The sequence below is a fragment of the Ammodytes marinus genome, assembly GCF_949987685.1.
Source record: "Ammodytes marinus genome assembly, chromosome: 23".
NCBI classification, from domain to species: domain Eukaryota; kingdom Metazoa; phylum Chordata; class Actinopteri; order Uranoscopiformes; family Ammodytidae; genus Ammodytes; species Ammodytes marinus.
Window position 1 is genome coordinate 1,266,464 of NC_137227.1, and position 26,590 is coordinate 1,293,053.

Consider the following 26,590-nt stretch of genomic DNA (forward strand, 5'->3'; position numbering starts at 1 on the left):
ATGCTGTAACAAACAAGTGAACCTACATCTATATTGATATACTTTTTTAAAAATATATAAAAAGAACATAATACAGGGTACAGCTGTAAGATAACCCTTTTATGTGGAAATTCAAAATACTATACATTGTCAGGTAAAATGAATGCATCACTAAACTTACAATACTTTTTCTTATGCCAGGTATGGAAAAGTGTACAATAAAAAGTCCAGGAAGTGGAGCCTATACACACTGAAGGAAGAGAAGGACTACCGCTACATCATAGACCTCCAGGGTGAAATTCTCCAGCAGAATTTGTCTGGGTTTGGGGGCTTCTGTTGGGTGTACCTGCACCAACCAACCAGGAGCTGTTGCAGACTCAACTAAGCAAAGGACTAGGTTAGTATGCTTACATTATTGTATGAGCATACATTTTTAACTTTGCTATGTAACACAGCATATGAAAATCCATTTAGCTCTGGTCTAAGGAATGCCAAAGTATAAAGATTTGTGTCCAGGTTCCACCAACCATCATGAGGTATAATATTACAGATCCAGAAGTGCTGGTCAACCTATTATCTGAAGAACAACAATAATAATGGATTGGATTTTTATAGCGCTTCTCTATGCAATCAAAGTGCTAGGATAAACAACATGTCATGAAGGCTTTTCTCTGCAGCTCTTTGTAAAACCCCTAATACCGTAGTTCATTGTGTGTGTCTTCTGATATTCTCTCCTAAGGACAGTCACTGCCACAGCTGATGCAGCCGTGTGCAGAACCAGACCAGACCTGTCTGCGAAAACTGGACCCCTGGACAAAGTTTATGACCATGTTTATATTGAATGAAAAAAAAATATTGTCACACAACATTGGTTGTAATTATTAAGTAGAGATGATAAATGTTATGTCTTGATATCCGTAATAATAACAAAAATGAAAAGTAATTTAAATTTTTTTATTCAAAAATAATATATAAAAACAAAAGGACTAAGTATCTTCAGTTCCTCCTGGGAATAAAAAGAAATATAAAACTATGTACATTGAATTAAATAACTTATAAGTACAGATACAATTAAACTATTTGTTTATTGCAACCTGTTGGGTATAAATCCTTTGAATTGTCCATGTGGATCTGGGAAGCGGCCTCTTATTTTCTACACTCAGCAACTAGGTATGACCACAGCACTTGCGCTCCACATCTGTTGGCACTTCTCTGCAGCTGTGGCAGACGCACCAGGTGGGTTTATCTGTCTTTTGAGGGCCCGATGGAGGAGGATCTGCTGATGCCAATGTTAGCCGGTCCAACATGAGGCTGGGGTCGCATGTCAAGCAGAGCTGGAGCAGATGATGCAACATTTGTAGATTCAGTCTTTGAATTCTTGCCTGTAAAGTAATACATGATTATTATTTGTATTTATACAGTTTTGTATTGTCCTCTAATAGGTAGGCTATTGTGTGTTCATGGTACATGGCATCTCAGTATACAAAGTTGCTGGTAAGGTTTATGTCTCAGATACAGTCAGCTGACTCAGCTCATATGCAATCCTTAGGGTTTTGCAAAAAACTCACCTTGTGAGCTCTGACAAGCCAAACAATGAATGATAAATAAAGTGTCACGTAGCCTACTACACAAAACGTGGGTAAACTGTGATAGAAATAACATGTATTGCTGATTTATTTGTATTTGTATTACATTTCTGTTACCAGTCCATCTATGCATATGTGCTAGCTTGACTGCTGTGAGTACTACTACTAACAGTAGGCCTTATCATGTTTGTTTTAAACATTTAGCATTGCAATATTAGGTGTGTTCTTACCGGTGAATGAAACATTGTAGTTTGTCGAGAAATGTAGCCTCCAGTTAGCTAGCCGCTCTCTGCTCAATGAGGCGGCGCAGCGGCCAGGTTGCTAAGCAGCAGAGCTGCGCTCGTGCACGGCTGTGTACAGAGGGTTGGGGGGAGGAAGTCCTGGGGGGTGGGGGAGGGGTTAAACGGAACTCCGAGGAGAAGCTAATTTCAAATCATGCTAGCTCTCTCACATTGTACACTATAGCTTTAATGCCAAGGTTGAGGGAATTAAAAATAGCAGAAGACATTAAGAATTCCATGGCACAAAAGAGGAGCTTCTCTCTCCCAGCATAACTTGTAATCTTGCTCACCTCTCCCTCTGTGGACTCCAGCTGTAGATCTTTTCGACCGCTGACCTTCAGCGGCCCCTTGGCAGCGCTCACCTCCACCCCTCTGGGAGCCTCCATGGTCAGGGTCCGTGTTGGAGACTCCAGCCTGGGAAAGAAAGGAATAAGCACAAAGACAGACACACAAGCTGATGATTTTTGTTAACACTTTCAGGAACTTTACCTTTCAGTATGATTTAATAGCTGAAGATACAAGATTCCATCAAGGTTAAATTGTTTATTATTCGGTTCACAGTTTAGGAATATATCCCTGTATCGTTACTGTTTCAGAGCAACAGTGTCGTTTGTTGTATAACAGACCCACAGGCACAGCAGCATATAAAGATAGAGTCAAAACGTCTCACATTTGGAGAAAGAAAAAGCAGCTTATGGATATTTCTGTTTGACTCTTGCATAAATGTATTTTGTTTATTTATACCAGCGACCTCTCCACCTGTGGAACATCTGAGTTGCTGTTCATGTTTAGGCATTTTTCCTCATTCTTCTAATCCAGTGCCGCTCCTAAACAGCCCATAATTGAATCAGCTGATTTTGACCTTCAGCGACACTGAGGCTAATGCAATTTGCATTTTTCTTCCCGTGGACTATTTTTTTACAAAGGGAACGATAAGTGCGAGAGCCAATCAATGTGGAATATGTTTTCATTACTCATAACCGTTTCAAATTGATTTTGCCCTTCCCTTTCCCCCCAAATCTGTTTTCAATGAATTTTAAATGGAAGACTTTAAGGAGCTGTCTTAAAATCGCTTAAATCTCCATACCCTCTGAAAGTGACACATATTTCCGATTATGCACTATTGGCATAAGTGGAATAAAAGAGAAGAGCAAATGAATTCCATCTGTATATGAAAAGCCAACATTTTGGATTTATTCTATAAACCACTGACAACATTTCTACCAAATTCCCCCTAAAATATTTTCATTAAGAGCATTTCCATTAAAGAGGACCTATTATACTACTTTTCTGGTCTTAATTTCTTGTTTTACACTGCTATAGAGCAACCTGACACGAATCACATCACAAAAAACTATGTAGATTTTCGGGAAGCTCTTTCTCTTATTTTGGCGATCCAGCACGTCCTGTCAACACTTGAGTGTGTGTGCTTCGGCAATCTCCGCTCCCTCCGCCTGTGATCGGCCATCTCCGCTCCCCTCCCCCCCCCTCCTGCAAACCCCACTCCGTTGTGATTGGTTACCTTCCTTCTGGAACACTTTCAGTGGCGGGAAGCGCGAGCATGGACCTATAAGGGCGCGAGGCAGACGCGAACAGGGAAGTGACAGCATTACCATACATGGAAACATCCGCGTGGTGACTTCACAAAGTTACATGCGACGTCACAAAGTTACGGAAGGGTAGACCGCTTTGAACACGTGACTTCTCGACTGGCTAGAATAGTGTTTAGTGCTCTGCACAGACACCCCAGACGGTCAGCAGGGAATACGTCGAAATGCATGTAAGTCATTATTTGATAATTTAGTATGGTTAAGCATGACTATGAATCATCATAACAACGTTTATAGGTCATAAAAGTCAAAAAGCATCATAGGTCCGCTTTAAGTAATGTAGAGATTTGATTTAAGAAAAATTATGACTGGTCTCTTAATTTTTTCCGGAGCTGTATGTGTGTGTGTGTATATATATATATATACATGGGGAGATCTATGGCGATTGGAGCCTTTCCGCATCTCCTTCCTGCTAAGATCGGTGTATGACGCACTCCCAACACCGACAAACTTGCACAAGTGGGGTCTGAGGGAGGACCCATTGTGCAAGCTTTGTGGGGAGAGGGGTACCATGGCACACATCCTGTCAGGGTGTAAAACAGCACTGGCCCAAGGAAGATACAGGTGGCGCCATGACAAGGTGCTCTCTCTCTCTATATATATATATATATATATATATATATATAGAGGAGAATGGGGTAATATGTCACACGGGTTGGTTGTCACAATCGTTATATCTCGGAACCAGAAGGCGCTGTCTGTGAAATTTTGGCATGTAAATATCCAGAATTGGGATCAGAGGTCACCTACATAGTCTTCCTTGGAGTTAGACTGCTGAATTTGAGGTGAGAGGACTGTTTGTGTTTTTCATGTCAAATTGAAAATATTTAGCTCCTCAGTATTTTTCTTCTAGGCTTTTACACAATGGGTTTATTACAAAACACTTGTTACTCATACAAAGTGTGAAGGGTAAACTATAGTTTAGATTGTGGTTAGCAAGCTAATTAGTTGTCAGATGGTTGTTGGCCTTGATGCTAGCAAGAAATTCAAGTTGGGGTTGGTCGTCACATTTTTTGGGGGGTTGGTTGTCACATGTTATCTCAAGGCTGCAGCCAGAAAAGGAACCCAATAACGAAATAAATTGTCAAGCTGTATCCTCACTGTGTGCCAACCGACCCCTTGATGGGGTTGGTTCTCACAATGTGTAAGGGTGTCTTTGATGATTAATTTCTTCTTTATTACTATAAGATAGAAAAAGTGAGGGGTACACATTTCAAGCCAACACCTTAAGCTTCAATTTAATGTAGGAATGACTATTGAAAGATGTTTAGGTGATGAGCAATTCTCACTAGAGTAAAAAGTGTGCCTACTTACCCCGTTCTCACCTATACTCACCGGCCACTTTATTAGGTACAGCGGTTAATTTTATTGTTAACACACATAACTAATCAGCCAATCACATGTCAGAAACGTAATGCATTTAGGCATGTAGACCTGGACGGGACAACTTATTGAGGTTGAAACCGAGCAACAGAATGGGGAAGAAATGGGTTTTAAGTGACTTTGAACATGGCAATGTTGAGGGTGCTTAGTAGCCGAATGTCCCCATGGCGACAAAGATAAAGGGCGAGGCTGGACATCATCATTGTGTTTCAGAAAGGTTTATTTCAGGAGCATGCATCAGACAATACAGAGGACTTGGTAGTAGCATTGAAGCAGCAGGCTGAGAGCCGCATTGCACCTCTCAATTAGTTACAGAACAGTGTCTTATATCTCATGTGTGGGGGGGTATCAAGTGTATTATTATCTACAAATAGACAGATGGTCTCAAACACAAGTCCTTCTATGGGTGCTCGTTCTCCCCCAGTGACCCCAACCTTTAAGACATACTCTGGTGTATCCAGGCCATTTAAATCCACTTCAGGTGCCAGGAGGGCTGGTATGAGTATTTCAGAAGCTGCTGATCTACTAGGATTTTCACTCCAAACCATCTCTAGGGTTTACAGAGAATGGTCCGAAAAAGAAAAAAATAGGGGAGAGAGGCCTAAGTTGTGCCGGTGGGTAGTTGTGCCACCCCTTGTTTCTAGAAAACCGTGGAAGAAATTGGAAATGTGACCATATATTTAAGAAGAGCCATCCATTTGACTCATCCTGTAAAGAAGGGAGATACAAAGAATAAGATATAAGCACATTTAAGCTCAAACAACTGTGTTTTGCCTTTAAAAGTAAAATTTCCATGATCAAGGTTTTTTGATTATTGTGTCTGAACAATTATAGACAAGTTTGAAAACATTTGACACATGTTTTAGTGCTTTAGTATGCTACACTTTGAGTCTATACAGTTAGCACAATGTCAGCCCTAAACTGCTGCATCGTGCTTATTATCCAAATTTCTGGGGTTGGGGTGATTTGTGCCAAAGGGCCTAGATGAGTTATAAGAAAGTAAGTAAGTAAATGTATTTATAAAAGCACATTTATGACAGTTTGCACTGTCCAAAGTGTTGTACATAGTGCATTCAGTAGGTAAACAAATAAGGTAAAATAACAAGAACCAAAATAAAAGACATAAAGCCCATACATCCACATATAAACAAAGATAGTAGTGCAGAGGTAAGATACTTAATGGGGAGGAAAAGCCAAGGTGTACATAAGGGGTTTGAGTCTTGATTTAAAGGCAGAAATGGAGGGGGCATCACATTTGTCAGGTGGCAGTTGGTTCCACAAGCACGGAGCAACTAGTGCAAAGTACATTTCTAAAAGTGGTGCCAGTGGCATGGCTGTATACGCTGGTCACCAAAAAGAAAGTGATTGTCTACAGTAGCTCAGAAGAGACTGACATCTCCATTCCACTTAACGACACCACTGACAAGAGTTCAGATGACCAAAAAGATGATGATGGTGACTTTGTCATAGTGAGCTTTGCAGGCAAAACCATTAGATCTGCTAGGCCTTGTTTAAGAAAATTGACCTTCAATCTTTGTAAAATATTTACTTTAAAGCGGATACGAGTAACATTTAAATATCTTTTAAACAACCTCATGTTTCCTCTGATAATCATAAATTACCTTTAACAGCAAACGAGACCATCAGTGCAAAGAAAGACGTTTTTATATAGTTTTTATTACTGCTTTTGGTCTGGTCGCACACCCAGTCCGATTTTCGGTTCGCTCGTGCAGGCTCTATGGTCACATATCCGTATTGGTTGCAGATTTCAGTGTGGCGCTGCAACGCGATTTGAGAAGCCTATCCCTCCAGGTGAGGGAAGGGGAGCGGGAGCCTTGTTTGAGACAGTTATTTGTCGTCATAAATGACTGATAACGGGGCTGAACCATCAAAGAAAAAAAAGAGAATGCAATGAAGAAAAGCGAAAAGGGAGAGTGAGTGATAGGCGGGCGGGAGGACGTTGCCAAGCAACGTGTATACAATTTCACGAGAGCGAAACTAGACTGCAGTGTTTACTCCTAAATGAATGAGCGGTTGGTACTAACACAAAGTTTGCTTTGCTTCACCATCATCAGATAACCATTATCTGAAATAGTCATTATTTACATCAACAACACAAACACATTACCTCATCGTGATCCATAGTCTACTAACTGCCGTCTCTCATTCATTCGCTTTCTGTGAGGACACAGCTCCGTGAGAGAGAGAGTAGTTAGGTGACGCTGCTGAATCAACTCATTGCAAGCAGGTGTGTGTACTGACTGGCATTAGTTGATGCAGTGTCAAAACCACTCTCACGGAGCCGAAAAGAGTCCTCACACTTTCAACACACGAACATGCACTATATTGCGCCCTTCTCAGTCCACGCTCACGCGCCTGGCACGAGCATTTGCGACAGCGGGCGTCGTAAAAATACTACCGCTTTTGTCCAAAGGGGACGCCAACGTGCCATCTTACTCGTAGTGCCTTTAAATAAACCTTAAATAAGTAATTGTCTTATGGATTTGTCTTGCATTACAGTGTATGAGATATATATCAATGGCACAATTGACCCCATGGTATTCTCTCTTGTGGCACAACTTACACCACACCGGGGGCAAGTTGTGGCACAAGACAACTTTTTTTCTGAAAGCTATATTTCTTAAACAGTTTATTCCAGATCCAAAGTTTTTATTGCCAGGGATGCACAACACCCTGAAATATATGTACATATTTGAGTTGGATACTTTACTGTCAAGGCCTCACTTTAAAATCACTTTAAGTAAAAAGTGGCACAACTTAGGCCACTCTCCCCTATCTAGTGAGCGGCATTTGTGTGGACGTAAAATGCCTTGTTGATGTCAGAGGTCAGTGGAGGATGGGCATACTGGTTTGAGATGATAGAAAGGCAACAGTAACTCAAATAACCACTCGTTACAACCAGGGTATGCTGAACGCAAAACACAACCAACCTTGAAGCAGATGGGCTACAGCAACAGAATACCCCACCTGGTGCCACTCCTGTCAGCTAAAAACAGGAAAATGAGGCTACAATTCTCACAGGATCACCAATATTGGACAATAGAAGATTGAAAAATCATGCCCGGTCTGATCAGTCTCGATTTCAGTTGCGAAATTCAGATGGCAGGTTCAGAATTTGGCGTAAACAACATGAAAGTATGGATCCATCCTGCCGTGCACCATCAACCATGCCATGTTCAAAGTCACCTAAACAACCTTTTTTCCCCATTCTGATGCTCGGTTTGACCTCAGTACATTGTCTTGACCACGTCTAAATGCTTAAGTGCATTAAATTGCTGCCATGTGATTGGCTGGTTAGCTATTTGTTTTTATAAGCCATTGAACAGGTGAACAGTGGCCGGTGAGTGTATATATATACAGTATTACTGTAAAAACATCTTCAATCTCTCCTAGTAACCCAACAAGCCTTTTCTCTTCCCCCCAATCCCAGCCGTTCAGTAGCGAGCCACAAGAATCTGAGTGCGACTGCTCCTCGGCTTTGCATGTTAAATAATTACTTCTCAAGCATCCACTGATTATCCATGGCTTGGATAGAGCACTCATTAAAACAGTCATTTGAGACACTTTGCACCGAGCTGTGCAGTATGAAGTTCCTGATATGTGACTGTGAAGTGTGATATTTTCACTTCATTTAAAATAGTTTTATCATCACCCAACACACACACACACACCGCAGAAGACGGAGTGCTCAATTTTCAAGAGTGCTTGTTTCAGACACAGTCCAAAATAAAGCATTTTAATGAATTCAATTCAATTAAAAATGTCTCTTGGGTTTTATAACCATCTCAGACTGCTTCAATTTTCCTGTACAGAGGCGTATAGTCTGGAATTAAGTCACATTTCACCTTCCCCCTGATTGGAAAACATTACTATTAAACATAAGGTCATATAAACAGTATGTAACTATATGAAACTTCCCCTTGAATGACCCGTGAACTCTATGGATGAGGTGTCCTTCGAAGTGGAAATTTGAAGAAAAAAAACTGGACAAACTTCATCTAGTGATAAATGTCATGGGGTGTGATTGAAAGCTCCAGGGCAGAATTAAATGGACCTTGTAGTAAGACTGTTTTGTTTTTTCAACTGCTGTTTCTAAAGGTCAACAATGAACTTAGCTAAAGTAGTTGGAAGATGCTTTTGTCCCCTTTTCTGTGATGTGATGCATAATATTAGCCTGGTCCAACCAGACCATCGTACTTGATTTAATTTGTACAGAAGGTCTGGAACTGCTCTATTGGCAAACGTTCACTCACTTGGAAGTGGGTTTTTTGTTTAAGTTTAAAACTATTGGATCTGCCCAGTGCCACTCTGGATCAGCCAACCAATTGCATAACGTTTGGTCGTGACGTACGTATATCATGAGCCGGCTTCTGACGGTGCGTTCCAGTTGTACTGGGAACTCGGAAATTTCCGACTTCACTACATATTGTAGTCTATGGATCTACCGGTACCTGGCAACGGTAACTCGCTAGAGTAGAGGCTAACGTTTAGTTATTTGGATGAGAAAGGTTGTAGGCGTCCATACTTTCCCGAGCAGATGCACTGGAACACAGACAAGTCGGAACTCGGAACTACCAAGTCGGAAATTTCCGAGTTCCGAGTATAAAGGAACGCAGCATTCAACTGAAGCTGGCGTGCAACTTCGAATCATCGTTCTCAGTCGCTCCCTCTGTTCGCTGATTGGACATCCAAAAATCTACCGAAGTGAAATGAAAATTGAGCGGAAGTAGGTAGGTGGGCGGTGCCAGGCTAGCATAATATAACAGATCCTGTAGTATCCCAATGAAAATCAATTATGTCATTTGTGCCTTTAGACAAATGACCAGCTATCCACTGACTAGACTACCAATTGCTACTCAAAAAAAAAATTTAGACCAAGCTCAAACTACATAATTATTTCCCCCAGAAACCTTGCTAATCATCTGCAATTATATAACATATCAGGTCATTTCTGGGAAAATGTTGGAAAACTGCTGGAGTGGTAAAGGCTTACCTATTAAGAAATGAACTAGGCAACTTTAAATAAATGAGGGCTTTCTGATCCTCAGGCTGACAGAAAGCTCCGTCCTCTTCAGTATTAAAGAGGCCTCTTGTACCCACAATATTTCAGGGTTTCTGGCTCGATCCAAAAAACTCTAATATACAATCCCTCACTACTGATAACCTGTGTGCTATTTGTAGTCATAAGGGCTGTTTACGACAGGCTCTCCCCATTCTCTTGGAAATCTGACCAGCCTTTTTTTTGTGTTCAGGATGCCCTTTCCATCCACAGAAAGGTCACCATATCGCAGTGCTGTACAGAGCCAAATGTGCCGATTTGCAGTAGCTGAAGTCATAATGGATGGGGTATGGTCTAAATACTGCACATCTACTCTGTAATCCAAGGGGATTCCAAAGGTGAAAGTCAAGTTAGTTTTATATGTCACTATTGCATCCAGTGACTCTTCAGTGGCTTTACAAGACACGCAACAGAAAATGTTCCACACATGCAATTCTAACAGCTCCAACAACTAGTTGGGGGCGTTTAGAATTGCGGGTACCACCAAAACCTGGTGCACACTGCACCAAAGCAATGACATCATCCAAGAAAGCTGGTTTCACATCTCCACAGTTTTTGAGATACATAATGAATATAATGAGGCCCATGGGATTTCCTGCACAAGGCCCCCTCTGATTCGGCTCTGTGGCTTTTGACACATTTTTTAGTATCAGTTTATGGTTTTATATTTGCATATCTTTTTCCCATGCCATGTATGTCCATTGCCTCATTTATATTAAGTCTTAATTTTAAGAATTTCTAAAGCTTTTTTCCAGAACAAAAATGTAAATATATCAACTTCAACTGTACTTTCTTGTCCTCAAGGGGAAATTTGTATTGCAGCTTACTTTGCTGCATTCAAAACTAGAAGAAAAGAGAAAGAATACACTCCTCTTGCATTACATTTCAATCTCACCAAATTGGTGGCAGAGAAGTCTGTCCAGAGTTAAGTGGGACCAAGAAGAGTTGTTCTGTTCTGCCTTTATCTTCTTAATGAACCTGTCACTCTTGTGTGGACACAGCTACTGCAGAGACTGTCCTGAAAGCTGTTTGGATCAACTAGAGAAGAGTACGTGGCTGGCCAGACTGCAAACCGACTCTAAAACCCGAAGATGAGGAGAGCTCCATGTGCAGAAGATGCAGAAAACAGAAGAAAATAAAATGAAAAGCTGTTTCTGTTGCTGGACCTTGAAATGTACCATATGATGTCTGAGAGAGAGAGAGAGAGAGAGAGAGAGAGAGAGAGAGAGAGAGAGAGATCCTTCAATTTATGTTTGGTCTGCATCTGCTTCTTAAAGTCAGACTTGTCTCACTTCAGATTCCCATGTGTCTTTTAAGCTGCAGTTTTATTTTACACCAAGCAAAAAAGAAAAGGTTTTTGTTATCGACAGGATTTAGACCAGAGGACTTTTCACGCCACTGAACAGACATCCTTCTTCAATCTGTATCAAGAGCATAGGCTATGTCTCTATGAATGGGAACAAACGAGATGACAGAAGTATCTCGGGGAAATGTTCAGTGATACCATGTTATAATACAGAATTATATCACAGCATTTATGACACAGCTTCCCTAGTTGTTCAGAGAGCACAAATGAGATCAAAACTGATCCCATATGATAGATGAAGATAGATATATCTTCATAGTTAGGCCAGGGATTTCTGGTTGAAAGCTGCTACTGTTATCAAGCTGAGTGAGCAGCAAGTTAAAGAGCACCTATTATGCTTTTTCAACTTTTATGACCTATAAACGTTGTTATAATGATTTATAGTCATGTTTAACTATACTTAAGTGTCAAATAATGACTTACATGCATTTAGACATATTCCCTGCTGACTGTCTGGGGTGGCTGTGCAGAGCGCTAACTAGGAACGCAGGTCGCGATTCACTTGTTCAAATTTCCTGGATTTATCTACGTAGATCAATCCTGATTTTCCATGTATGGTAATGCTGCAATGTGCTCAGGCACGCTCCTGCCATGCCCCCACCTGCCTGCTCAAATCTGCCCGCGCCGCTGAAAGTCTTCCGGAAGGTAACCAATCACAATGGAGTGGGGTTGGCAGGAGGGGGGTGAGGGGGCGGAGAAGGACGAAGCCGAGTGTTGACAGAGAATGCTGAAAGCGGCCAGATGAGAGGAAGAGTTTCCCGAAAATCTACATCGTTTTTTGTGCTGTGATTTGTGTAGTATAATAGGAGATCTATAAGGAGTCAGAGCATGAATTCTCAAAGTTTCCAGCAATCAAAGCCCTGTTTCCACTGAGCGGTGTGGTTCGGTGTGATGTGACCCGGCACACATTTATTTGCGTTTCATCTGTCAAAAGTTGTGAAGGGCACCAAAATAAGCGAACTGTGATGCACCTATTTTGTCACCCTTACGTTGGGGTACCAAGCCATTCCAAAAGGGCCCACTGCATTCAGTTGATTGGTTGACAGAATTATAATTTCCGTACTACGGATAAACCGCCGTGTGTAGTCACCTCAGCAAGAATCAAAGCCATTCAATGGCGCTAACCCATAGACTGCATACACTCTGACACGGCTATCGGCGTTCGGCATAAACCCGGCCTACCAAGTAAGGGTACTTTGGGCAGTGGAAGAAACACAAGCCAGATATAGGGTTACCGTGCCCTGTCGAACCGTGCCAAACCAAACTGTGCTGCTCAGTGTATAACATTCTTCATTTCTGTCCGTCAACACTCTGTGCAAAAACACAGAGGTGACAGTCAGTTGAAGGAGCAGATCAAAGCCTGGCAAGAGCAATGACTAAAATGTAATGAAGCTGTGAGCGGCGAGCAGGACATAACAAACTGACTCATCTCTCCAGCAGGACTATATCCACTTTATAACGGCACTGCCCCTGTTTTAGACACCTCAACATCAAGGTCTCCATTCCTGATAGCTCCTCCACACCAGTGCAATTACTCACAAGTCACCATACACAAACATTTTACTACCTCGGATGTAGTAAAATTCCCGGCCCAATCTGTTGCGCCTCTCGTACACCGTTCCGCAATGGTACCATTTAAACAGCAGGGCAAGGGGCGAAAAAGGCCTGCATTTTCCCGGCTTTCACTGGCTGTGTAAAAGAGGCTTATATTTCCTTGCACACAAGCAAGTCTTCTACCTCCATATTAATACTGTATAAAGACCTGAGACCTATTGCCTTAACCTCTCACATAATGAAATGTTTCGAAAGGGCTGTACTAGGGCATTTAAAGAAGCAGGTATGTGCCTTTCAGGACCCGCTACAGTTTGCCTATAGAGAAGGGCTGGGTGTGGACGATGCCCTCCTCTACCTGTTGCACAGGGTATACAGCCATCTGGAGCAAACCAATGCATCTGTACGAATAATGTTTTTTGACTTTTCTAGTGCTTTTAACACACTGCAGCCACATACTTTAGCCAGCAAGCTTTTAAATTTTAACCTCAACAGCTCCACTGTTGCATGGGTTACAGACTACCTCACTAGTAGACCCCAGTTTGTACGGCTTCATGGTACTAGCTCTGACATTATATTTACAAACACTGGGGCCCCACAAGGTACGGTTTTATCTCCGTTTTTATTTTCAATGTACACCTCTGACCACAGGCACAGCAGTGAGCTTTGTCACTTACAACATTTTTCGGATGACTCCGCCCTGGTTGGCTATATAACCAAAGATGACAATGCGGCTTACCAAACGGAAGTCGATAGCTTTGTAAGTTGGTGTGAGGAAGCCCACCTGATTCTTAATATTGATAAGACGAAGGAGCTCATTATTGATTTTAGAAAGAAAAAAGCACAGGCAACCCCCATCCTCATTAGGGGACAGTCAGTTGAGGTGGTCCCCTCGTACAAATATCTCGGTGTACATCTGGACAGTACGCTTGACTGGAAAGTGAACACCAGTGTCATTTAAAAAAAAGCCCAGTCCAGATTGTTTTTTTTAAGGAAACTCAGGTCATTTGAAATCAGCAGATCACTTAATATTTTTTATCACGGTATTGTTGCAAGTGTCCTTTTTTATGCTGTTGTTTGTTGGGGTGGCAGCCTGACAGTAGAGGACAGGAACAGGGTCAACAAACTAATAAAAAAGGCAGGATCCATTATTGGTATGAGCCATGATTCTCTGGAGGTCATCACAGAGCAGAGAAACAGGAGGAAGCTTAAGACTGTCCTGTCTCATGATGACCACCCCCTGCACTGCACTTCTGTTAGAAGTGGCAGGATCCAATGTCTCCTGTTACCGAGATGCTCTACAGAGAGATTCAGGAGGTCTTCTGTTCCTGCAGCAGCTAGGCTTTTTAATCAGGACTGCTGATTTGATTTGATTTCTGCACATTGCTCATTTGCACATCATAATATTGTTATATTGTTATTTATTCCCTTTTTTTTAACCTTCTATTTTTACTAGTAGTGGACCATACTCCCCCTGTGACTATGCTTGTTTTATGTTGTTACTGTATTCCTGTGTTATATGTTGTATAGACTACGGTGGCAAACCAGTTTCCCCATTGGGGATCAATAAAGTAAATCCAATCCAATACTTATTTCACGATTATGTACACTACTTCTATTAGAAATCAATACTTGGAAGTGACATTAAGAGTCCTAAAATTAGAAAAGGAGTTTCCATACACCACAACTCAGCTTTAGACCAACTTTAAGCTTAATGCCTTATTTTGAAATAAATGACAAATTCAAGCGTTTTCTTCTTTTACACTTATTTCTACAGCAAACATTCTCTTGTTTTATTCTATTTTTTCTTTCAAATAATGCCTTTTTGGCTGGCACCTGACTGAAATTAACCACTGTGCAGAGGATTTATGGTTTTCCAAATGCATCTTAATTGTCCTTGTGAAGCAAACATGGATACAATCTTGTACACTTATTGACAATACAAGTAAACCTATAACACAAAATGTAAATTAGGTAATTAATGCAAAAGGATTGAAAATCATTCTACTCCGTATATTCAGAAGCAGTATGATGATGACAAAGGAAGACAAAGTTGCACGACAGATAAAGCACTTGGAGAGAACAACAGGTGCTTCAAAGAAAAGGAAGATTCTCAGGTGGGTTTCCTTGATTTTGGTCTTGATTTTGGTAAAAGAAGGAAGACGTGAGTGCGAGCTGAGTCGTAACTGTATTATCAAGAGAAGTAACAGAGGGCGAGTGTTTTGCAAAGAAGGTTGAACTTGTTTTTGGATATGCCACATTTAACACAGATGCTGGAGTTTTAGAATAAATCTATTTTAATGTTTGCTTATAGCATGCATACAGTAAGCAGGGTCTTCAATCAGCTGGGTTGAGCGTAATAAAGCAAGTGGAAAAGAGAAAAATAATGCCAAAGAGTAAGTTTTTGTTCTAACATGGGTGTGTCATTGTCGAAGATTTTTTTATTTGAATAAGAGTCCATTCGTCTCTGATACTGTCAACCCAATTATACAGTATGATGACATCATATTGGATGATAAATTAGTTTTACAAATGTGTAACAACAGGCTATTCCGGCACACAATTTACTGCCTGGCTTTATAATGAAAAAGTGCCTAATTTGGTTCCTTTCAAATAAACCAGTGCAGGGAGTAGGAGTTGTCACAGATTTTTGGTCCATGATGGTGACTGCCTCCTTATGTCAAATCGTATTTAAAAAAATATAAAAAATATAGATAGGGGAGAGTGGCCTAAGTTGTGCAACTTTTCACTCAAAGTGACTTTAAAGTAAGGCCTTGATGCACAACTTGCCCCCGGTGTGGTGTAAGTTGTGCGGTTGGAGAGAATACCATGGGGTGAATTGTGCCATTGATATATATATCTCATAAACTGTAATGCAAGACAAATCCATCAGACAATCACTTATTTAAGGTGTATTTAAAGTAAATAGTTGACAAATATTGAAGGACAATTTTCTTAAACAAGGCCTAGCAGATCTAATGGTTTTACCTGCAAAGCTCACAATGACAAAGTCACCATCATCATCTTTCTGGCCATCTGAACTCTCATCAGTGGTGTCGTTATGTGGAATTGAGATGTCACTCTCTTCTGAGCTACTGTAGACAATCACTTTCTTTTGGTGACCAGCGTATACAGCCATGCCACTGGCACAACTCTCAGAAATGTACTTTGCACTAGTTGCTCCGTGCAGAGCCGGCCCAAGCCTTCAGGGGGCCCTAAGCGAAATATGATTAGGGGGCCCCTCTCCAATGTTAGCGCTGCTGAAACTATAGATCTTTGTTAAATATCATTCACACACCCAGTGTTTTCCGCTAGTGCCTCCACTGTGCGGCTGTGCGAAAATATTAGACAGCCGAGATTCAGACCCTCCTAGGGGGGTCCGGGGGTATGCCCCCCCGGGAGATTTTTTTAACCTTTTTAAAGTGAAATGCATGAATCTGGTGCACTTTGAGAGGAAAATTAAGAGGCTAAATCTGAGAAATTTTGTTTGAACAAATAATTTGGAGACACTGGGTCAGATGAATTAGAAGCTATTGAAGAAGGACACATGGATTTTCCATAAAAATATTAATATAAAATAAAATATTATGGGTTGGGCTTGGAGCTCTTTTTCTTTTACGGGACATATTTCTCTGTAATATAGTGAATGCATTTAAATGCAGTGTGAGGAACAAAGCAGAGGAACTCTGTTGTCCAGCTACTGTATCTTTTTTTCCACAGACAAGGCTGACATAGGCTATAGACTATACACAGTGCATGGGCAACTGAGGGCAGCCCCATTTCCAATTGTTTTTAAATAAACTCAATACACACTGTGCATGGATGTGAACGTGACATGATCAGATAATTTCGGATTTCCTCCCAGATGAACTGATTACATTTTTAGGCTATTAATTATCTAGACCAAAACATTTTATTCCTTTTTTTGTATGACAACTCACATTTGCATAATATGATGTTAATATCAAACACACAAACTAAAAAAAAAAAAAAAAAAATTTTTTTTTTTTTTAGGGGGCCCCCCAGGCAGTCGGGGGCCCTAAGCGGCCGCTTAGTTCGCTTATGCCTCGGGCCGGCTCTGGCTCCGTGCTTGTGGAACCAACTGCCACCTGACAAATGTGATTCCCCTACATTTCTGCCTTTAAATCAAGGCTCAAAACCCATATGTACACCCTGGTGTTTCCTCCCCATTAACTATCTTACCTCTGCACTACTATCTGTGTTTATGTGGATGTATGGGCTTTACGTCTTTTATTTTGGTTATTGTTATTTTACCTTCATTGTTTACCTACTGAATGCACTATGTACAGCACTTTGGACAGTGCAAACTGTCATAAATGTGCTTTTATAAATGCATTTTACTTACTTACTTACTTATAACTCACCTAGGCCCTTTGGCACAAATCACCCCAATCCCAGAAATTTGGATAATAAGCACGATGCAGCAGTTTAGGGCTGACATCGTGCTAACTATATAGACTCAAAATGTAGCATACAAAAGCACTAAAACATGTGTCAAATGTTTTCAAACTTGTATATAATTGTTCAGACACAATAATCAAAAAACCTTGATCATGGAAATTTTACTTTGAAAGGCAAAAAACAGTTTTTTGAGCTTAAATGTGCTTATATCTTATTCCATGTTTCTCCCTTCTTTACAGGATGAGTTAAATGGATGGCTCTTCTTAAATATGTGGTCACATTTCCAATTTCTTCCACGGTTTTCTAGAAACAAGGGGTGGCACAACTTCCAAAATGCACAACTTAGGCCACTCTCCTCTATATAGTTATATATATGGTTTCTTTTTTTTACATTACATACATTTTTTCCTAAACCTTCACTTTGACTTTTGATTGATTGATCTATTCCTGAATAGGTATGAGTATTGTTAAGATTTTACTGCAGCCTTCAGCCTGCAGACTTTCTGTCGATGGTGCTCCCTGTCTCGATCACCCACACACAATATGTTCAGGCGCAGTGCTGATCCTGAATAAACACACTGCCGTTTACAATATTAACAGTACGTATACAATTATTTATTAAATAATTATAATTAATAGCCAACATGATAGAGTTTTCTCCATTTAGCTTTTTAAATACTACTCAATGACTAAATATAAACATTATTTGACATGGTGTTTAGAAAAATAAATTAGGTTTACATAAAAAGCAGCATTTATTAAGTCCTGACAGCACAGTTTGTACATCTGCTTGTTTCTAAATATCTCAGTAATTTGTCAGTGATGATGGAAGGCAGTCATTTTAAAACCGCCTGAAGAAATTATGGATTTTTGAAAGCGCATTATGTTTTATATTAAACCACCCAAATCCAATTAAACTTTGACAAAGCCTTAATTAAATATATATTTGATAAAATATGCATTAAAATATGAGGAAATCTGAATCTTATTGAGGCAAATATGCTGGAAATTGTGTTTTTACTGTCTCCCATTAGGTTTCCTCTCGTTAGGATTTTGACCACATTGCAGATGGTCACCCCTGCGCTGAGCCTTTGTGTGTGTGTGTGTGTGTGTGTGTGTGTGTGTGTGTGTGTGTTTTAAAGTGAACCACATCAGTATTCTCCTCACTCTGGAGGAATTAGGTGCCAGAACACTGCTTTTTTTCTGCCAACTTTGATCCCACCTCCCTTCAGGACCAGTAAGGTGGACAACAAACCAAACTCGTTATAGCTCGTTAATGGGCCGACTCAGGGCTCAGAGCCTCAGGCGGAGTGCATTGGGGATCACATGCACGGGCGTCTACCACTCTAATAGGCATATCAACCTCACTCTTTTCTTCTATGCTCTCACAATGCTTTAATCAATCCCTGACTGCATTAGAGAAACAAATTAGCTCCTCTGTGGAATTAATATAATGGTCAAATCCAGTTTTAAATCTGTGTGATAACGAGCCAAGCAGCAGATGCTTGAGTGTACAAGATGGTGCATGAGAATGATGACACTAGAACAATGAATAATGGTTCCTGTCACGTTTTTTTCTCACCAACTTTAAAATGCCACGGAACATTTATCATCATCATTTAAAGAAGTCTTGGAACAAGATATGAACATGTGACATTAAGCTTTAATTAACTTCTGTAAAGTCAATGAATATGAACTTACTTTAGGTCTTCAGAAGCCCTCGCCTGGATCAGGGGAGTTTCCACTGAATGTCCAAACACGGCGCCTTCTGAGCCTAGCAAAAAAAACAAAAAAACATACGTTTATAACTCACAAAAGTCAAATGTTTCTATAGTACGGAATATTTTAAATTGTCTTTGGTTGTCTTAAAAGCCTAAATTGTTAAAGCTTAACTTCAAATCTAACATACTACTGACTCTTGAAGGTTTTACATGAGGTGTGCCTCTGGTGTTAACGCTGTCAATCAAACCCTTGTTTGGACAGAATAATACTGAACCTCTTGCCGCTTCCTTTCTGGATTTGTTTGTAGTGTCCCTGATAAGTCAGAAAGTGAAAAGGAGTTATGTGTTTGAGTTCCACTCTATGTACTGTATGTTGGCAGCTCCTCTCTAAAAAGAGACTAAAAAACAAAGTGACAACAAAGTAATCCTCCCAGTTATTTTCCAGTTTAAGACCCCCCCCATTTTTTCTCATGTGACACCAGAGAATATTAATACAAACATATGTTGCATTACAATGGGACATATAACCTGCTGGAGTTTGGTTAATTTAGTGATCCAAAACCACATCAAAAGTGATCCACTGTTGCCTTGGCTTATCTCCCATTGGACAGTTAAGCTGACTCATCAGCATCATGACCACTACATGGACGCAAAATCAAGCTCAATACAACATTATTCCAGGCTGCATGGCTGACAGAAAATCATGCTGCATTGCACCTCATGCCTTTTTCACATGTTGACATTGCACAAGTTTGAACAAAATATATGATGAACAATTGACAACCCATTTTTCTGCTTCGGTTTTAGGATCCTGGTATTGTTCATGTTTGCTCCCTGTCACAGGCCTCTGGGACACTTGATAGAACAAAGCCCTTAATGGTATTAGTAACACCTGTGCTTTCCCTCCTATGACAAGCCCGAACGTCTGCTGTGGAATGGGCTATAGATCTCCTCTGGTGTCAAAAAGAGCTCTCCTAGGGAAATGCGGCTATGAGCATTTCAGACTGCAACCGGCGCCATGTGTCAGACAGGTAAGAACAGGACAAGGGTCGGAGACAAGGTGTCACTCCCTTTTTAATAGGGAGCTGCCAAAAAGCTCAGCACACATCCTTACAAAATGTGTTACCATGGTGACCACCAGCATGTAAATTGTGCAAATGTAATAGTTTAGCTGTTGAATTGATGTTCAAATCAAATCCTAGTATGTGGTTGGTCTGCTTTCATTTTGAAAACACAAATGATCCATGATACATTTCAAACCATCCTAACAAACCAGGCACACGCACAAGAGTTTGTATGAAGCAAACCAAACAGGCTAGGGGTGAGATGTTTGACTAATGCTAACTAAAAAAGACATTCATATATATACTGTGTGTGTATATATATATATACAAGCTCAACATAAAGTATATTAAAATAATAGGTTGGCACAGACACTCAGGTGTTGTAGAGGTACTTGTTTTGAAGAATGTTGAAATATATGCAACCCTATTTGGAAAGATTACCTTCCCCCAGAATATTATAAATTGAGAGTTCAGCAAATGTTACCTGTTGCCGTAAACTTTTCAGCTGTCATGACGACCTCCTCCTCATTGGCAGCAAACAAAAGTTTGTCTCCGTCTTTACTTCGTACCTCCAGCCTCTGACACTGGGCCTCGACTGCCTCAGGTCCTGAAACAAGACAATGTCTAGGGTTTGAGCTTCTGGCTAACAACAATACTACTATTAACAAAGCTGATTGCACCAAAGCCATAAGTGATAGAAATAAAATTGCAAGACTAGATGCTGAGAATTTGTTTTTTCTTTACTGCGCTGATTTTAGTTTTCTTTGCTTTTTGTCAAATAAAGGTTACATTGTGTGTTTCTGGCCTTGCAAATCAGCTTGAGAAAACTATGTTTCATCATTAGACAATTAGCAATCTGAAATACTGTGTTGAGTGCTTGCTCTGCAATTGAAAGGCACCCAACAAAGCTGGATCAGCCATGCTTTTACAATGGAAGGAGGGAAATCAGTAATGTGTTCCGGTGGTGAGAAATATTAATTCACGTTCTCAGACTTTGGTGTTTTTCCAGATGTGCATGCAAAAACCTTTTAATATCTCCCTTTTTTGCTTTCTTCTCCTCTCTCTTCCATTAATCCATGTGTTGCAACGGCTGGGGAATTTAATTATTCTCGGCAAGTTTTATAATTTCAGACAAAACGCGCTCTCTGTTTGTGACTAGTAATGTCCCCACCTTTCATGCTGTGTTGAGGAATTTAATGTATAAATTTATGTGTCGACTTTTAGAGTAAAAAACTAACTAATAATTGCCCTCACTGACACTAAACAGAGTGATATAAGGTTCTCCTCTGGGTTGTGGAAACATTGGAATCGATGCTTGTATGTATTTTAATTTGTGTTGTCTTTTTATATGGAACTTTGAGTCCGGAATAAAGTATTCATTCATTCTACAAAAGCAGCCACTCATTTTCAGGGGAAGGTCATGCATGACCAAACGGTGTCATATCACCAGTCTTGTCAAATCAGCATCAACTCTCAACTTATGTTGCTGGCTAAGATCAATAGCTATTAATGTTAATAAGCAGGTCATTTGCTTTCCAGTGGTCATTAATCATGTAAATGACTTTGGTAATTTAGACTGACTGAATGCAATGATTATAAGAAGAAGCCATTGTCCTTTCAATAAGTACATTAAAGGTTAGTGTGTAGAAGAAACCACAGATAGTTATACAAAAAAACACATAGCCTATTAATGTGAACCTAAAGTTGAACTGGTATGCTTATCTTGATTTAAGATTTAAGATAATTAAAATAAGATTGATCTTTGATTAGGCAATTTAAATTCAGGGCCATTAAATAGGATTCATTTAAAAAGAAAAGTTGATCACAGAAAGAGAAATACAGGCTGAGTGTTAATAAACAACAAATCAAGATAATCATGTGATTAGTTTAACATTAAATAACACAAAAGAACGGGTGTTTTAACCACTTTAAGACCACCACCCAGTCAGGTGTGTCCCATCAGCTGTCAAAGGCAATTGGCAATTGAGTTTGACAAAATGAAATGACTTGGTAGTAAGAGCTGGAGACTCACCCACTGTGAGCTGACCAGTCAGCTGGCCTTGGTCGTTCCTGACGTTCAGCGTTACATTCTTTTCTGACCGCAAGACCAATAAGCTGTCCTAGGGGAAGCATGAATGTGGAAGGAGAAAGACAGAGAGAGGGAGGACGAGAGAAGAAAAAAGAAATATGTTATATTACGATCTTAAATCTTAAATTAGGATCCAACGATGAATCCACAGAGAATTAGGGCCATCTCTGTGGTTCCCTTGCGATGTTTTAGTGTCTTTCAGCTCATTATTGTCTGGCCTTTTAGTGACCCACACCCACTGTATACTACGTACCCTGCACCAAACAGCTGACAAAGTTGGTGAGTAGTTGGTAGAACTTCGAAGCTAATGAGCCAGATATGGAGGCGGTACATATCAAAAGAAAGATAAAACAGTGATTGTTGCACTTTAGGGTGACATGTTATGTCTATTTTCAGGTTCAAATTAGTATTTTGGGTGTCCACTAGAAACTGTTTATGGTTTAATATATAAAAAATAAAAAATCTCACACAGCCCATTTCTTCTTCATCCATTTTTTAGACTCCCTCTCCTCTTGGCTGGGTTAAAACTCTTCTCCACTTTGCTCCAACTTTTTAGCTGCTAAATGCTTCAGTATGTTCGCCATCTGGTCGTCGCTGACATTGTCTGTCTGGCGTTGGGTGCTGAGAGGGTAGAGTGTGTAGTTTTCCTTTTATGTTTTTTTAAAACTACAACAGCTGCCTGCTGTGTCAGAAAGTGACACTGATGAGAACGGTGTGACACAGTAACGTTGCAGGCTGTTAAACCAAAAGAAAAACAGTGAAATGCTGTGTACAACTCAAATCAAATCAAATCAAATTCTATTTACAGTATATCGCGCTTTTCATACAGAAGCTCAAAGTGCGTTACAGAGATTAAAAACAACAACAACAACAACAACAAAAACAACAGAGAAATAGAAAAACAGCAAATAAAATCAAGGGAAGAAAATGAAAAGAACCCAACCCTCCCACCCCCACAGACATGCACAGAGACATACACAAATACATACACACTCATACACACACTCACACATACACACACTGGCCCTCATTTATCAACCTTGCGTAGACCAGAAATGTGGGTGTACGCACATTTCCACGCAAACCTCGGCATTTATCAATATGGACGTGAGCGTAGGATACGCTCAAATCCCACGCCAGCTCTCAGCTCGTGTACGCAAGTTTGTAAACAGCATGGACTCGCAGTGCAGGCTGTGCCGGGTAGCCGATTACTTTGTTGGACAATTATTAGAAGATAATACAAATGCAGTGTTTGCTCAGACCGAAATAAAGATATTAATCACTTAAAAATGTGCAGCTTATGGTTTGCAACTGAGTAGGAGCACTGATTCAATAGTGCGCACACCGGCCACTTAGGAGCGCTGCATGGGACTGCGTAAGGGCAATTGTCTCCGTCTGGAGCAGCTGGGGGGACACTGAGGCACGGGGGCTGCATTCATTCAAAATGTTAGCCTAAGTATTAAATATGTAGTAGGCCTACACTGCTCTTTATGATAAAAAATACACGGCACAACATTCAGCTTAACATTTTATTTATTTGACGCACTTTTTAGATGTTAGTTCCTCTTTTAATGTGTCATTGATCGCTTAAGCGAGCGATTTATTTCCATCGTTAACCGGCACGTTTTTCCGATCTGCTGGTGGAGCAGGACAGTGGGCGCTCTCACAGCTGACCGTTGCCGGGTCGGCTTGTGCAGCTGACCGCCGGACTGACCACTCGTGCTGTCATACAGTAAAACGCAAAATGTGTTATTTTTAGTTTTTACAACCCTTTTGAGTAGTGCTATCTAAAAGGGCCAATATATTCTAATCATTCAAATCTCTGCAGACGTGTATTTATTTTATGGGGACCATTACCGGACAGTTGGTGCGTCTGTTTCTCCTCTACCACTTATATTATGCCCGCACCCTCAGTTGGTTGCATTTCAGAACAGCAACACACTTTTTTTAGTGGCGATTTTTGAGTCAGACCACTTTTTCTTCATCTATGTAAAGAAATGGCGACAAATAATTGTATATGCTGTTTTATAGCATTTGAGCGATAATACTGATGTAAACCTAAAATGCAAAATCCTCAGCTGGAGATCGTTTGTTGTCAACACCAACGCTGTTGACCGCAGCAGTTATTTCCTTCCTAACTGCTGCCTTCTGTCGTTCTTTGATGCCGCTTGTAATGCTCCGAAATGAAACTCTTTTTTTTCTACTTTCGCTGTTATTCTGTCAATTTCTACTTCAGAGAAGTTCCTCTTCTGTGCCGTAATGCATTGCATAATCCATGTCGTAAAACCTCTGGGCGAGGCCTCTAAACTGAGAAAATATAGGGGCGTGATACGATCGTTTTCAGCCGCCGCATTTATCAATAATGGCCTGGCGTACGCTGAGATTGGCGAGATACGACTGTTTGATAAATCCCACGCGATACCTGGCATAGGGAGGTATTTGCGCCAGAATCTGCACCAGTTTCCACGCAAGTTTGATAAATGAGGGCCACTGAGACCTGCGGCGTGGAGGAAGCTACCTTTGGGGGGGCCAACCACACTGGGAGCGGTCCCGGTCCAAGGCCGCAGAGAGCGCCGACACAGGGACCAGCCCAACCCGGGCAGACAAGAGGCCCCACAACAGGGTGAGGAGCCCTCTAGCTACCCGGGCCGAAACCGCCCACAGGACAGCACCCCCAACGGCCAGACCAGAGACAACTCCCAGTCTGGCAGACCCCCATCAGGAAACACTGGAGATTAAAAACTGACAGTTTAAAACAGTAGAATACAGCAAAAAGCAGAGAGGCTAAAAACACAAGGGACTCAAGCATTACAGCTACACACTACAGACTAAACATAAAAAATAAAAGCATGGTGGCTTAAAACTAGAGAGATTCAACAATAAAAAAGAATAAAGATACAAGTGCTCTGAAAAGCACAGCATAAAATGAATTAATAAGACTTTAAAAATAAATAAACAAATAAATATAAAATCAATTAAAAGCCTGGTTAAAAAGATGTGTCTTGAGCCTCTTTTTAAAAACCTCAACAGTCTCCGCGACCCTGAGGTTCTCCGCCAGGCTGTTCCACAGTCGGGGCCCATAGAAACTGAAAGCCGCCTCCCCGTGCTTTATAGAAGTAATCTGTGGTATGGTCAAAAGGCCAGTACCGGAGCGGGGGCTGAAAGAGTAAAAGCAGGTCAGATAGGTAAGAAGGCCCAAGACCGTTAAGACACTTAAAACTAGTAAAATAACCTTAAAATCAATCCTGAAACGCACAGGGAGCCAATGCAGTGACCTTAAAACAGGTGTAATGTGCTCCCGCCCTCTGGTCCTTGTCAGCACTCGTGCTGCTGAGTTCTGTAATAATTCTAAAATCGAAACTGTAGAGAACTGCAGAGTTGGGTGATAATAGTCCATGGGTTCATCACTACGAATGAGCCCTTTTAGATTACACACCATCACTGGATACATTGTTAAAGCCACTACGAGTAACATGACACGTTGGCGTCCCCTTTGGACAAAAGCGGTAGTATTTTTACGACGCCCGCTGTCGCAAAGCTGTTTACTAGCGCGTGACAGGCGTGCGAGTGTGAACTGAGAAGGGTGTTGAAAGTGTGAGGACTCTTTTCGGCTCCGTGAGAGTGGTTTTGACACTGCATCAACTAATGCCAGTCACTGCCACACACACCTGATTGCAATGAGTTGAGCAGTGTCACCTAACTACTCTCTCTCACGGAGCTGAAAGACATGTCCTCACAGAAAGTCAATGAACGAGAGACGGCAGTTAGTATGGATCACGATGAGGTAATGTGTTTGTGTTGTTGATGTAAATAATGACTATTTCAGATAATGGTTATCTGATGATGGTGAAGCAAAGCAAACTTTGTGTTAGTACCAACCGCTCATTCATTTAGAAGTAAACACTGCAGTCTAGTTTCGCTCTCGTGAAATTGTATACACGTTGCTTGGCAACGCCCTCCCGCCCGCCTATCACTCTCCCTTTTAGCTTTTCTTCATTGCATTTTAATTTTGTTCTTTGATGGTTCAGCCCCGTTATCAGTCATTATGACGACAAATAACTGTCTCAAACAAGGCTCCCGCTCCCCTTCCCTCACCTGGAGGGATAGGCTTCTCAAATCACGTTGCTGCGCCACACTGAAATCTGCGACCAATATGGATATGTGACCATAGAGCCTGCACGAGCGAACCGAAAATCGGACTGGGTGTGCGACCAGACCAAAAGCAGTAATAAAAACTATTTAAAAACGTCTTTCTTTGCACTGATGGTCTCGTTTGCTGTTAAAGGTAATTTATGATTATCAGAGGAAACATGAGGCTGTTTAAAAGATATTTAAATGTTACTCGTAGCCGCTTTAATATAAATTGAAATAACCTAATAAATAACAGTAATATTTCTTATCTGATCTGCAGCATGTCTTTCATACTGTAAATAAATGCAGCTTTAATACACAGCCTAT

The 26,590-nt window shown here is 40.8% G+C and overlaps 1 protein-coding gene across 1 annotated transcript in view; it reads right to left on the minus strand.

Moving 5' to 3' along the window:
* Positions 1 to 26,590, minus strand: part of LOC307269199 (zeta-sarcoglycan-like) — a gene marked incomplete at both ends in the record, with an annotated part of 57,296 nt that overhangs the window by 12,983 nt on the left and 17,723 nt on the right. Inside the window, 4 exons of the mRNA XM_080052055.1 lie at positions 2,137 to 2,260; positions 18,960 to 19,032; positions 20,528 to 20,650; positions 22,076 to 22,163. Coding sequence (XP_079908181.1) covers positions 2,137 to 2,260; positions 18,960 to 19,032; positions 20,528 to 20,650; positions 22,076 to 22,163 — 408 coding nt within the window. The remainder of the gene's footprint in view (positions 1 to 2,136; positions 2,261 to 18,959; positions 19,033 to 20,527; positions 20,651 to 22,075; positions 22,164 to 26,590) is intronic.